The sequence below is a fragment of the Theropithecus gelada genome, chromosome 14 (genome assembly GCF_003255815.1).
Source record: "Theropithecus gelada isolate Dixy chromosome 14, Tgel_1.0, whole genome shotgun sequence".
NCBI lineage: Eukaryota > Metazoa > Chordata > Mammalia > Primates > Cercopithecidae > Theropithecus > Theropithecus gelada.
The window spans coordinates 68,062,097-68,076,577 of NC_037682.1; the positions used below are offsets into that span (position 1 = coordinate 68,062,097).

Consider the following 14,481-nt stretch of genomic DNA (forward strand, 5'->3'; position numbering starts at 1 on the left):
ATGCAAACTAAAACCACAATGAGGCTGGGTGCCATGGCTTATACCTGTAATCCTAGCACTTTGGAAGGCCAAAGCAGGCAGATGGCTTGAGTCCAGGGATTTGAGACCAGCCTGGGCAACATAGCAAAACGCTATCTCTACCAAAAAATTAGCTGGGCATGGTGGCACATGCCTGTAGTCCCAACTACTCAGGAGACTGAGATGGGAGGATCACCAGAGCCCGAGGTCAAGGCTGCAGTGAGCTGTGATCACGCCACTGCACTCCAGCCTGAGTGACAGAATGACACCCTGTCTTAAAAACAAAAAATAAATAAAATAAAACTTCATTAAGACACGACTATACAACTGCTAGAATGGCTAAAGTTTTAAAACTGACAGTATCAAGTACTGATGACAGTACACAGCAACTGAAACACTCATACATTGCTGCTGAGAATGAAAAACTTATATAATCACTTTGGAAAGTAGTTCGCATTTTAAAAATGAAGTTAAAGGTATATCTGCCATTCATCCCAGCAGTTCCACTCCTAGGTATTGGTCCAAGAGAAGTAAAAATATAAGTCCAATTAAAAACCTATGCCCACATACTTATAGCAACTTAATTCCTAATAATAAAAATGAGAAACCCAGATATCCCTCAGCTGGCATATAGATAAATCATGTGTGTTACATCCATACAATAGAATACTATTCAGCAGTAAAAAAGGACCAGACTACTCACACAACCTGGATGAATTTCTTATGTGAAAGAAGGCAGACACAACAGGCTAAATACTCTGTGATGCCATTTCTACAATGTTCTGGAAAACTACCTCTGTTCTATTAGACTGTGATCTTGATCTGAATGTTTAGCTCTTTGCACCAAGATTGCATCAAAGTCAATGAATTGGAGGCAAAAATGCCTTTTTTTTTTTTTAGATGGAATCCCACTCTGTTGCCCAGGCTGGAATGCAGTGATGTGATCTCAACTCACTGCAACCTCCGCCTCCCAGGTTCCAGCAATTCTCTTGCCTTAGCCTCCCAAGAAGCTGGGATTACAGGCAGACACCAACCTGCCCGGTTAATTGTTTTGTATTTTTAGTAGAGACAGGGTTTGGCCAGGCTGGTCTCGAACTCCTGACCTCAGGTGATCCACCTGCCTCGGCCTCCCAGAGTGCTGGGATTACAGGCGTGAGCCACCGTACCCGACCTCAGAAATGTCAAATTTGATCAGTTTAGAGAGTAAGGTTTAGCTGTGAAGGGAATCAAAGATCCAGATTGGGCCAAAGGTCAATCCAGGGTATTTTGGGATAAATCGAGGTACACAGGACTATCAACATGAGGGCAAGGAGCAGAAGTTGGGCTTGCTCGACCTGCTGAACAGCATGAATATCTACATTAATGGATCCTACTCAAGTCTACTGACTCATATAGCCTTTAGCCTCCAGAGAACATAGCCCTTCTTTGATGATCACTGATTAAAACTAATTGCAGTTGCATCCAAGGTCATGATTTACCTGCTTTTGACAAATTTGCAGTTTTTCTTTGCTTGTTTATTTGCAATATGCATTACTAATCCTCCTTAGCAACTCACAAGGATTGGAAGTGACAGAGACTACACTAACAGGTTGACTCCAGAATCACGTGAGGTTAATAGTGCTTCTAGTTGCTTTCTGGTCAATGTAAGATTCTGAAGCAAAGGACCATCTTAATTGAAATATTTTTAATATGGCAGACTTTATAACGGTAAATTTAACTTAGTTATAATCTGTGCCTCATGAATACAATAAAGCAACATATATAAAGAAAAGAGCCTATAAGGGTAGAACTTGTCAGACTTGGATTCTGGTCCCTGGATTCAACCTGTTCAACCTTAGGCCATTTAACCTCTCACTTTCTTCAGAGGTGCTATTCAGCTCTAGTATTAATTCCATGATTCTGAAAGCAGTTGATAGTGTGACTGGAAGGAGAAATGAAAGAAGCTTTTTCAATTACTAGACTTTAAAGCTTCTAGTTTTGACTTCTAGGCTTCAGTCCTCACAATGGTAGACCTGAGCTGTGTCCATGTTTACGTTATAACGTATCTACTTTGGAAAAGACTGGCATGTGTTTTTAGATGGGATTGGAAAAGTACTTAGGTTGTTCTTGCAACCAGAGGCCCATAATCGAGTTTTTATACTATTCCTTAGAGGTATGTATTGCAATGACTCACTGTAAGAAACAATATTATTGCTCATATTAAATATTCTTTAAGTAGCTTTTCCACATCTTGAAAGAGTTGCATTTTCTTCTAGGAAGGCAGATTTTGTTTTTGACATGGTGGTACTCTTTTTTTTCAAGTGCATAATCTAGTTGTTTTCATGTCAGTGAAACTTAGTAGTACTTAAAAATGGATTGAAATACTGGTAACTAGTTCCACAGAGATGTTTGCCTACATAAGGCAAATCTGTAAAGTTAAATCTTTGATGCATATGTGCGTTTTTCATTTCGTATTTTTAGTTCCTCCAGACCATTTCTTTGTAGTCAAATTCATTGTAATCCCATCACGAAAGTGTTGATCTTTTAGTAACCTTTTTTGAAGCATTGTATTAATCCACATTCCCTCACGATAACACACGGTTTGTATCAAACATATCATGCAGCTTAGCTCAAGCCACATATGGAACTAATAAGTCAGGCAATAAGTGGCTTTGTGTGGATGAATACAGTTTGGAAGGGTGGGGACATGTGTGTGTGTTGTCTGAACTGCATTTCTCCTGTGCCAAAACCCAAATGACACAATGATTCCTGAATCCCCAGAGGCTTTCCTGGCCTGGAAAAATTGTGTTTAAAAAATAAAAATAAAATGGAGCACTTTGATATTAAATTAAACCTCTCGGCTCAATAGGAGGATGCTTACTGGGTGCAAGAATGCAGCATTTATTTCTTAGCAGTAAAATCACACTACATTTTAAATATGATCTCCAGAGCTGCAAGTTGTCTTCCCTCGTCAATGGAGCAACATTTATCAAGCTGCATGAACTAGTTAATTCCAACTGCAAGAGCTCTAACGTCATAGTTGATTTGTCTTATTTGATTAAACACAAAGTGGAAGAAACCAGCATGTGGCTTTGGAAAAATACTATATTTTTATACAAAAAGGGGGTATATGAGAGGAAAACAGAGAGAACATAGAATTGACATGGCTGTAGTTGTCTGTTGTGGTCTGAATGTACTCGTTGCTTGGATTTTCTTTCTTTTAGCTTGTTCCAGTAACTATAAAGCCAGATCTTCCTGGGTTTTTTGTTTTTAGCATAGGGATTATCTTTTGCTACCAGACAATACAGTTTGTTAATTTTTCCAGGGAAACCACGGAACATTGTTTCTCCCCACTTCCCATCTAACGTATTATCTAAGTGTAATTTTCACCTTGGTTACTTACTAGCCATAGAGTTGAACAAAATTTTGATTGCCTCATAGAGTCCTAAATCAATCAAAGTAAAGCTGAAATTCAAACTAATTGAAACCAAAATTCCACTTAAAGACTGCTTAGACTCTTTTGGTAGTGGTGGTGGAGTAGGAAGTTGTTACAAAAGGTGTTTATTTCAGAGGCTAATTTGAGGCAGTTAGACCCAAAGCAATATTTGCCTGGTTTTCTTGGCATCTGCCTTCCCCAATCAAAAATGAAAGCAAAAGGAGCCGTAATGTTTAGGGAAGTGTGGAATTGATAATAGTTGGTGAGGGCAGGTGTTGACGTAACCTGAAATAAGATTTCTTAGAGAGAAGAGTACTTCAGTCTTTTAGCCTGTCCATAGCTGCCTTTGCAGTTGTTTCCCTCGTTCACTCTCTTGCTTAAAACCCTGGAGTAGGTTCTTACTACTTACCAGCAAGATAAAGTTGAACTCTTCAGCTTAGCACTCTCAGACCTCGGCAGTTTTAATGACTATGCTGTAAAGTCAGGCCTCGGGAACTTCTATTCTCTATAAAAATTCTAATTTAACTCTTACAAGTATCTTATGAGGTAAATATTGTTGGTCCTGTTTTATAGACAAGGCATAGATTGGTTATGTAACTTGCTCAAAGTTACACACATTATATGGCGAGAATAGGCTGTGATTCCAGGCCTCTCATTCCAAAGACAGAGAGCTGATTCACATTGCCTAGCCTAGTGGACACTCAATAAATATTTGTTGAATGAATGAATAGGACGTATAGAGACTTAGCAAATATAGTTCTTTCTCCCCTTTCCCTATCCTTATCCTTTCCTCCTTGACCTGGTTTCTTCTTTTCCTTTCTGTTTTTACTAATATCTTACCAGGGAGTTAACTTGTTGAAGATTATTGAATTTTAAAAAGTTTGAAAATCATTTGACTAGCCCAAGCAAGGAAGGAGTTTGCGTGACCATATAGCAGAGCTGGGTCTTTCACCAGGTCCCCTGACCACTCACATCATGTATCAGTCTTTCCATTTCACTATATAATTATTTAAGATATTGACACCTGTGTGTGTTTATTGCTGCTTCTCTGGAGTGCATGCAGTCAGAAGCTTAATGAAAATTAGCATTTAAAAAGTGAACAGTGTACTTAAGATTTTCCCTTTGATTTGAAGTAACTCTTTCCTTCTTCCTTTTCTGCCCCCCATTCTTAGTAGTTAAGTGGTAAGCTATTATTGAACACCGGCTTTATGCCCAGCCTAGTGGTAGATGCTATTGAGAGGTGACAATGTGCTAGCAGCCCTCACTGTCAGCGCCTCCTAGACCTTGGCGTCCACTTTGGCGGTGCTTGAGGAGCCCTTCAACCCGCCACTGCACTGTGGGAGCCCCTCTCTGGGCTGGCCGAGGCCGGAGCTGGCTCCCTCTGCTTGTGGGGAGGTGTGGAGGGAGAGGTGCGGGCGGGAACCGGGGCTGCCCGCGGTGCTCAGTTTAGCGTGAGTTCCGGCGGGCGCCGACTTGGCAGGCTCTGCACACGGAGTGGCCGGCCGGCGCCGATGGCCCAGGGCAGTGAGGGGTTTACCACCCGGGCTAACAGCTGCGATGGGTGTGCCGGGTCCCCCAGCATTGCCGGCCCACCGGTGGTGTGCTTGAGTTCTTGCCTGGCCTCAGCTGCCTCCCCGCGAGGCAGGGCTTGGGACCTGCAGCCCGCCATGCCAGAACTGCCCCTGGGGGTGGACTCCCGCCTGGATGGAGCCTCCCCGACGAGCGCCACCCCCTGCTCCGGCACTTGGTCCCATCAACCGCCCAAGGGCTGCGGAGTAGGGGTGCAGGGCACGGGACTGGCAGGCAGCTCTGCCCGCCAACCCGGTGCAGGATCTACTAGGTGAAGCTAGCTGGGCTCCTGAGTCTAGGGGGGACTTGGAGAACTTCTATGTCTAGCTAAGGGCTTGTAAATGCACCAATCAGCAGTCTGTGTCTAACTCAGGGATTATAAACACACCAATCAGCACTCTGTCAAAACGGACCAATCAGCGCTCTGTAAAATAGACCAATCAGCTTGCTGTAAAATGGACCAATCAGCAGGATGTGGGTGGGGTCAGATAAGGGAATAAAAGCAGGCTGCCCGAGCTAGCGGTGGTGTGGGAATCCGCTGGGGTTAGTTGCTGCTTTGTGGGAACTTTGTTCTTTTGCTTTTTGCAATAAATGTTGCTGCTCAACTCTTTGGGTCCACGCTGTCCTTAAGAGCTGTAACACTCACTGTGAAGGTCTGCAGCTTCACTCCCGAAGCTAGCTAGACCACAAACCCACAGGGAAGAACGAACAACTCCAGACGCGCTGCCTGTAAGAGCTGTAACACTCACCGCAAAGGTCTGCAGCTTCACTCCTGTCAGCGAAACCACGAACCCACCAGAAGTTATAAGCTCCAGACACATCTGAACGTCTGAAGGAACAAACTTCAGACACACCATCTTTAAGAAGTGTAACACTCACCGCGAGGGTCCACGGCTTGATTCTTGGAGTCAGTGAGACCAAGAACCCACCAATTCCAGACACACTATGACGATAATAATGCGGAGAGTGTGTGTATGTATATATGTATGTGTTCGTGTGTGTTAGTAATGATAACAGGTATTTTATATTGAGCACTTATGACGTACCAGATATTATTTTGGACAGTGTATATACTTCTTCTTCTTTAAACTTTGCAACAGCTCTGCAAGGCAGGCAACATCCCCATTTTACATGTAAGGAAATGGAATCTCAGAGAAGTGACTTATTTAAAGTCAGCTAGTAAGTGACAGTACTGGTATTCAATCCCAGCTCTTCTGCATTTAAGCCTATTCTACTGTGTCGTGATGCCTCTCATTTTTTCCTAAACTGTATTTAACTTGTTAATTACCAAGTATTTATCAAGTACCTATCTAGTTAGTTAAGGCTTTCCAAAAAGAACAAATGGAAAAGTGGCATAGGGAGGAGTTTAGGGTAAAGCGTAAAATGCCGACTTACCTAGAGTAATCAGAGAGCTTTCAATGGAGAATGGAACTTGTGTTGTTTGAGAATAGATAAAACATGAGATATAGAATGCCTAGAGACATGGAGTTAAGAAAGCTTTCTGCCAGAGTAGTGAGTACTGTGTAAAAAGCGATCAGAAGAGTTGTTAGCCAATAATGAAAAGCTGGTTTTTTTATATATAAAATCCCATATATATATATGGGACTCTGCTTGGAGACAGAGTCTCCGTTGCCCAGGCTAGCGTACAGTGGCACAATCTCGGCTGACTGCAACCTCCACTATCCAGGTTCAAGTGATTCTCATGCCTCAGCCTCCCGAGGAGCTGGGAGGTGCACGCCACCACATCTGGCTAATTTTTGTATGTTTAGTAGAGACAGGGTGTCACCATATTGGATAGGCTGGTCTCGAACGCCTCATCTCAAGCAATCTACCCGCCTGAATAGTCACTTGTCTACTAAAATGCTAATAATAAGGTTAAATAATTTAAAAATTTTAAATTCACAAGGATGAAAAGAACAGACAAGACCAAGAAAATTTAGCAAATTGCAAGTAAACGAATGAGTGATAAACTTGACTTGGCAGAAGCGTTTAAGAAGCAACAGAATCCAAACCACAGACTCCAGAAGGATGTGGTGGTACTGAGTACCTCATGAAGTTTAGGGACAATATATAGAGCTAAACATAGGAGGGTAGGTTGACAGTCTATAGAGAAAGAGAAGTAACACTCCCAGTTCATTTTTCCCACTCTCTGCAGCCAATAACTGTGTTCCCCCATGCCCTAGCAGGAAAATGAAGGTTTACTTGCTGAAAAAGATTGAGCCCAAGAAGCTCTGAACCTAAACTGCTTGATACACTGGGAACAAGAAGGAAGGTGCCTTACCAAAAGGTGATTAAGTGAAAGTGTAACATACTGACACAGAGTTTCCCAACTACCTTTTCCAACTTTACACCCCAAATAAGATCCAGATTATGCCTCAAGACAGAAGATCGAAGGATTCTTTCTGGGAAGAAAACAGGCAGCAATGAGAGGTACTGGGACTGTAGTACTAACCTTTCCCTGTGGAAAGACTGGATTTCCATCCACTCATTCTACAGTGAACCCTTCCCCCACAGCCAGTCAAGTACTGCCAAGGCAGACTTCCTTCGCAGCTTTTTAGAGTCTCACAGTCTCACTTGTAAAGATAAACTAACAGCCAAAGATTACTAGATATTAAAGGAAAGCCTCTAATATTTAAAAAAAAAAAAAAAAAAAAAAAGTCTAAAATAAAGTGAAAAAAAAAATCCAGAGGGTAAAATGAAGAAGGAGGAGACAAAATAATAATAATAGAAGAAAATGATCAGAATTAGGCAATGAAAGTATTCATATTGAAAGGATGTAGTAAGTGCTCGGCCCAGGGAATGAAAACAGACTGAAAATGATGAATGAAAGACCTAAATGAAGGCTTATCACTACGAAATTTCAGAATACTAAGGTTAAAGAAGAAAGTCCTAAAGCTTCCAGAGAGAAGAACCAGCTTACATTCAAAAGATCAGGAACCAGAATTTTAACAGGTTTCTAAATGGCAGTAAAGAAATACTTTGGAACTACCTAAGAAAAAGTATTTGCAGCCTTGAAATTTATACCTAGGCAAACTATTATTCAAGTGTAAGAATGGAATAGTTATATTTTGAAATATTCAGGGTGTCATAAAAGTGAACCTCCCATGCTATCCTTTCCAGAAAGATAATATAGGATACAGTCCACCAAGATGAGGCAGTAGATCAAGAAAAAAGACAATCTAGGAAATAACAGCTTCAGCACAGGAGAAAAGTAAACAAAATTTCCAGCATGATGGCTAAAGAAGCTTATAGGAAGATAATGCAGCAGGCCTAGCTAGCAGCCAATTCAGGCTGAAGCAGAGAGAGGAGGCTTCAGGAAATACATCTCTAAGAACAAAATGGACTTGATCAATTTTATGGTGTGCTTAGTTAGATTGAGAAGAATTTTAAGGGTTTTTTTTTTGTTTTGTTTTGTTTTAATTTTTTTGAGACAGGGTCTCACTCTTATCACCCAGGCTAGAGTGCAGTGGCACAATCTCAGCTCACTGCAGCCTCAACCTCCCAGGTTCAAGCAATCCTCCCACCTCAGCCTCCTGAGTAGCTGGAACCCCAGGGATGCACCACCATGCCCGGATAATTTTTTGTATTTTTGGTAGAGAGAGAGTTTCACCATGTTGCCCAGACTGGTCTGAAACTCCACCCACCTCGGCTCCCCAAAGTGCTGGGATTACAGGTGTGAGCCACCACGCCTGACCAGTTTTAAGATTTTTGTCAGAGTTTGGGGAGTTTCTAGTGACAAGTACATAGAAAAACTCAACTGGTAGAAAAAATGGCAGTTATCACTTCCAGTGAAACAAACAAGTGCAAGAAAGGAATAATACATTACATAGCTCAGCAGCAAACAGTATTTATGTAGGTATAATGAGGTAAACACTAAATGTTGATGTAATTTAAAATGTGATATTGAATGTATTGAGAAGATGAGGAAGGGAACTATGTGTGGGAGAGTAGAGTCAAGTTCTCATACTCTTTCAGAAAAAGCCAGTAGATAACGTACGGGAAAGGGGAAAAAATGTTTGTGTGAGGGCAAAGTGGTGTTAGAGTGCTAAATTCTCATCTTTCATGGTGGGAGCGTAGTAGATGATGTCTCCAACTGGAGGAGAACGGAGAATAAAAAATCTTAATATAAGCATATTAGAAATATGAAGGTGAAGAGACAGCTAAAAGGTGTTCTCAGAGTTTGGGGTAGATAGTAGAGCAGAGAACTTTTTTTTTTTCATTATAAATCTTACAGTGGTTTAGACTTCTTAAACCGTACTTATACTTTATTAATAATAATGTATGTGTTATGTATGCATTTATTTTTGAGTTCTCTAGGTGGAAAATTAAAAGGGTAATATGGTAGATTTTGGAGCTGTTATTAAGAGGTTCTAGCCTTGGCTTTGTCCCTTATCATCCCTGTAACTTTGGGCAGGATGCTCTTGTCTTCCTGGGCCTTAGTTTCTTCATTTATAAGAGGAAGAAGGTTGGAAAGATGATCTCCAGGGTCTCTTTTAGTTATAAAATTCAAAGATTTTATGATTTTTAAAAAAGTAGTGCTGTGCAGCAAATGGAGAGTTAAGACCCAGACGCAGGCTTGAAATTCCCACATTTTTCTTTTTTTGGTTAAAATCAGACTTAGAGAGAAATTTTCACTGTGTTCTCTGAAAACAGTTCCACACCCATCTTCCACTGTGGAACCTGGGGCAGGCAATTGTCTGTGTACTCACTGGGAGACACATAGCTTAGTGTTATTTCAGTATGGTTTTCTTTTTCCCTTGATGTTTAATATTTTTCACTATGAATCACAGGTAAAATTTCCATGCCATGTGTAAACAATTTCACTTCTTATTGAAACAATGAATTCAGGAATGTCATGTTGGGATATCAGCCATTTTGCTTTTATCAATGTATGGAAAAATGCATTTATATTAATATAAGAAATGATGTCATTTAATATGGGGGTAGATCTTATAATTCAAGGTCAGCAAATCTCAGGAGGTGATTTAGGTCACCAAGCTGAGTTTGAAAAAGGAAAAAACCGTTTTCCTTCTGCTTTCTCAAGTATTGTTACCAGTTTTCTTCTCAGACTTTGGGATAGATGGTAGAGAGTAGCATGGTTTGTGAAAAGCAGGCCCTGGCTGATAATATCTTTGCCATTGAACCATGTGGCCCTGGATAATTTACTTCCCCTTTCTGGGCTTCAGTTTTCCCATCTGCAAAAGAAAAGGATTAGCTGAAATAATATTCAAGATACCTTTTAGTTTTAACGTAGTATGTTTCTACCTCCTTACTTTGTGTGTGTATTCATTCAAACCATTCAGGAGACCCAGTTAGGTTTAGAGGTTTTTCTTAAAAAGCCCAGAATCAGTGAGAATGAACTCTTTCTCTCTAAGTATCACTCAAGCAGAGAAAAATCAGTTGAATACTAGAGTCAAACAAAAGAAAACTTACTGTTTTTAGTAGGTGTTTTTTTATGCCCCCTGTTGTCTAACTCTGAAGGCCTGCTTTCTATTCACATGATTTGTGGTTTTCTTTTTTAAAAGAGGGATATATTTAAAAGTTTGACTTAGCCACTCTTAAATTTAAGTGCTAAAAGAGTTAAACTTTAAGACTGATGCCTCTTCACATTTGTACACTGACATACATTTTATAAAGTCTATAAACTTTCTTCATGTGTAATATGTCATTTGAAAAACACATTTTGCAGAACTGTGTTGTCCACTTACTGTGTGTTTGATGTGTGGATGAGCATGTGTGTGAATATGCACATCCACTTACTTCGGCTCTCCGTTATGGTCAGTTAGGGAAGCAAATGGTGATATTCGGAGACACAGTTTAAGAAGTGAAGAGCAGACAGATGAAAACCATTAGCAAGTTATCCAAAGCACTCAGAAAGACACTTAATTTTAGAAAATTGGCCTCTAGCAGAAATAAACAAAGGGCAGATCTCGCCCATAAGCCAGCAGTTTCCCTATACCACCTCTCCAGCTGTGTGCTCTGGTCTGGACAAAGAGGAACGTTAGAGACTCAAGAGAAATACAGAGCACAGCCTCTGTCAAAACTGAGTTGCAATTTATTTGTTTAATAAGCATTGACTAAGTACCAGCACTATGCCAGGCACTATTGGAGTCAGAGATGAATACAAGATGGTCTTTACCCTTGTTTATACAAAAGAGAGGGGCTGAAGGGAAGCTGGCAATATCTAAAAAGAAACACTGGTTTTCTGGTATATGTCCCTGAAATTGGTGTTAGCAAACCCTACCACGGTCTGGGGGTAGAAAAGAAGGCTAGATACAGGGGTCTTTGAAATATCCTGATTCCACAGTTGGTCACTCTTAGTCTTCTCTAAGTTTAGGGGGCAAGAGAACAGTAAGTAGATGAAGAGGCTACCTTAAATACCATCATAATTTAAGTGGTTGTGCATATTCATACACATGCTTATCTATATGTCAAATACCCAGTAAGTGGACAGTACTGTGAGGCTGATAATAGTATCATACATATACATTTCCTCTTTTAGAGTTCAAAAAAAATAACTTGTTTAGTGGTTCATTTTTCTGAAGCTTATAATCTGCCAAAATATCTTTAATTCTGTTTTTTCACTTTCACAGCTAAGATACCAACATGGACTGGGGACTCCAGACTTGCGACAAACCCTTCCCAACTTGAAAAACTTCATGGAGCATGGACTAATGGTCAGGTGGTGAGTACCTTTATCTCTGATAACCAGAAACTGTAATGTGGATAATGATCCTGAAAATCTTTTCTGACTTCCACATTGCTCCACACCTGCGTCTGAGTTTTCTTCTGTGATGAGATATCAGAGGAAAATGAAAGGCACCATCACACTTGGGGAGATCTAAGCTCCCATCTGGCTAAGGAGGATGTAGCCCTCTTGGAGGGAGGAGGGGCCAAGAGGATACTGCTGGAACTTTCGGAAGGTGGCTGAGCAAGGAGCCCTTGAGGGCATTGCTGAGACAAACTGAAAGACAGCCAGTATGATTCATGGTAAGGGAGACCCAGAGCCCCTTGGACCTTTCCAAAGAACAGGTGAAGGGCCTGAGTATGGAATGAGTATCAGGATCCATGACTGTGAGCATTAAAGGAAGAAAGCAGATAAGGAATAGGTCAGGGGGTCAGGACTTAGTGTGAGACCAGTAGGTACATTCTGAAATGTTTCGTGTATTTGTCAGTACCTGTTGAACCGTGAGGGCAAGCTGCTGCTGAAAGTGCTCCATCAGGATAGACCTGGACCTTTTAAAAAGAAAAGGGGAGAGGGGAAGTCTGATACAAAAAAGATACTAGATTCATTCACTTGACCTAAATGGAAAGCTGTTGGCTGTATCCATTTAGTAATTCTTGACATTTGAATCCTTGGGTAGTGGGCAGTAACTTACAAAATCACATGACTGGAAAGCAGCCTTGTAGAGTTAGCCTGCTGGGGGCAGCACTGGCTTCTGATTCCAGGTATTTTTCCCATCATCTGCTGTGTGGATTTGAAATTCTTCCTCTCTGAAATTTGATTTCCTCTGCTGATGTGCCTTCAGAAAAATTTTTAAAAAAAACTGATTGGTCTTTACTTTGATTTTCAAAACGGCAAGTTTCAGATGTCTGGTCTTAGATAGGACTCAAATACACAACTGTTGTTAAGCAAATACACAACTGTTTAAAGAATTCCACTCAAAACATCAAAATAATTATTAAAGCTTGGTGTTGATATGGACCCGGATGCCTTCAGGAATATGAGAGAGGAATTAAGTTTTAATGTAAAGTAGTAAGAATAATGAAAGTGAGCTAGCAGGCATTTATGTAGCTTGTCTCTGTGTGAAGTTCTGTGATAGGCGCTCTGGAGGGAAACAAGAAGGCTCAAGCCCTGTCCCCAAGAGATTTGTGGTCCAGTTGGAAACAAGGCATAGAATTCATGAAGAGGTTTTCTAACACAATGGTAAATAACCTAAAATAATGAGAAAATTGGCAACCTACAACACTAATTAATTACACTCAATGAATCTTGCTCAGTGCAGGATAGCAGGTTGTCCCTGTACCATTTACTGAAGTGTCTGTCTTTTCTCCACTGATGATAATGGCATCTCTTTTGTAAACCAAGTTCACTTATCCATAGAGACCCATTTCCAGGCTCCCTAGTCTGTTCTGTTGCTTTATTTGGCTAGCCATCGATTAGTATCACATTTTTAATTATTGTAAGATGTAATTTCTAAAAGTCTTGTTGAGATTTGAGGATGAAATAAAAATCAAAATGTCCATTTTACTACTGATAAAGCTGCTTGGAAAATGGGGCTTTCGATCTGTAATAAAATGGGCTTGCAAAGATGTCACTCAAAATTAAACTTATCCTCATAATCACAATGTAAACTGGAGAGCCACAGGCTTTCCCTAGAGAGGCAGACCCTTAACTAATTGGCAGGCAGTGATCAGGTGGCTTCTCTGCAGGAGCCCAGATAGGGCTGAGCCAAGAATACCCAGTTGCTATTTTGCCCTCTAAATTCACCAATCAGAAAAGACCGGCCTCCTCTGAGAGAGTGAGAGGATGGAGAGAGCCAAAAGTGTTAACTCCTAAGCCATGTTCCTTCATAGGAAGGGAAAAGGAAAATACCTCCAGCTTTCTTGGTATCTGTTAGAGAAAAGCTCTTACGTAAGGCTCTTCTTCAAAACTCTTTGCTTTTCTTGACTTGAGTCTTTGAGTGATTTCACAGCTTTATGACATTGGGTCTTCCTAACTATGAACATGTTATATCGCTTGCTTTTTTTAAACATACCTCCGTGAAGTTTATAATTTTCTACATAAGGGTCTATGCATCTTTTATTAGATGTACTTAGTCATATTAGCTTACAGTTTTGGTTGCTGTTGTAAATTTTTTTATTATAATAGTTAACATTTTGTGGCTGGTATACAGGAATAGCACTGATTTTTAGTATTTTGAGAGTGTGTTCTGGCAACCTTGCTAGCAGTTACAGTAGTTTGTTTCGATTCTCTTGAATTTTTTGTGTATACAATCATATTTTCAGTGAATAATGGTATTGTTTCTATTTTTATAACTTCATTATTTTTCTTGTCTTACTACGTTTTATTACAGAAAAGGAGCAGTGATAGTGGATATCCTTGTCTTCTGACTTCAAAGAGAATGCTTCTAATTTTTCACCATTAAGTATTATATTTATTGTAGATTTGGGTAGATATCCTGCATTAGCAAAAGGAATAATTTTTCTATTCTTAGCTTACTAAGAGTTGTTTTTTAATCATGAATGTGTGTATTTTGAATTTTACCATGTTTATTCTGAATCTATTGAGGTAACACTACATTTTTCTAATGTTAAACCATCTTTGCCTCCTGGTCATGATGTGTTATTTTTTCTTACATTATTGGGTTCCTTGGCTATTATTTTAGAATGTCTCCATCTGCAAACTGAAATGAGACTGGCCTACAGTTTTCTTTCACATAAAATCCTTGTCTTATTTTGGTTCGAATTGACCAAAC

At 40.2% G+C, this 14,481-nt stretch overlaps 1 protein-coding gene across 2 annotated transcripts in view; it reads left to right on the plus strand.

The window, feature by feature from the left end:
• Positions 1-14,481, plus strand: part of UVRAG (UV radiation resistance associated) — a 330,830-nt gene that overhangs the window by 292,501 nt on the left and 23,848 nt on the right. For both annotated transcript variants that reach the window (XM_025357265.1, XM_025357266.1), the window contains exon 14: positions 11,596-11,687. In XM_025357265.1, the coding sequence (XP_025213050.1) occupies positions 11,596-11,687 (92 nt within the window). The remainder of the gene's footprint in view (positions 1-11,595; positions 11,688-14,481) is intronic.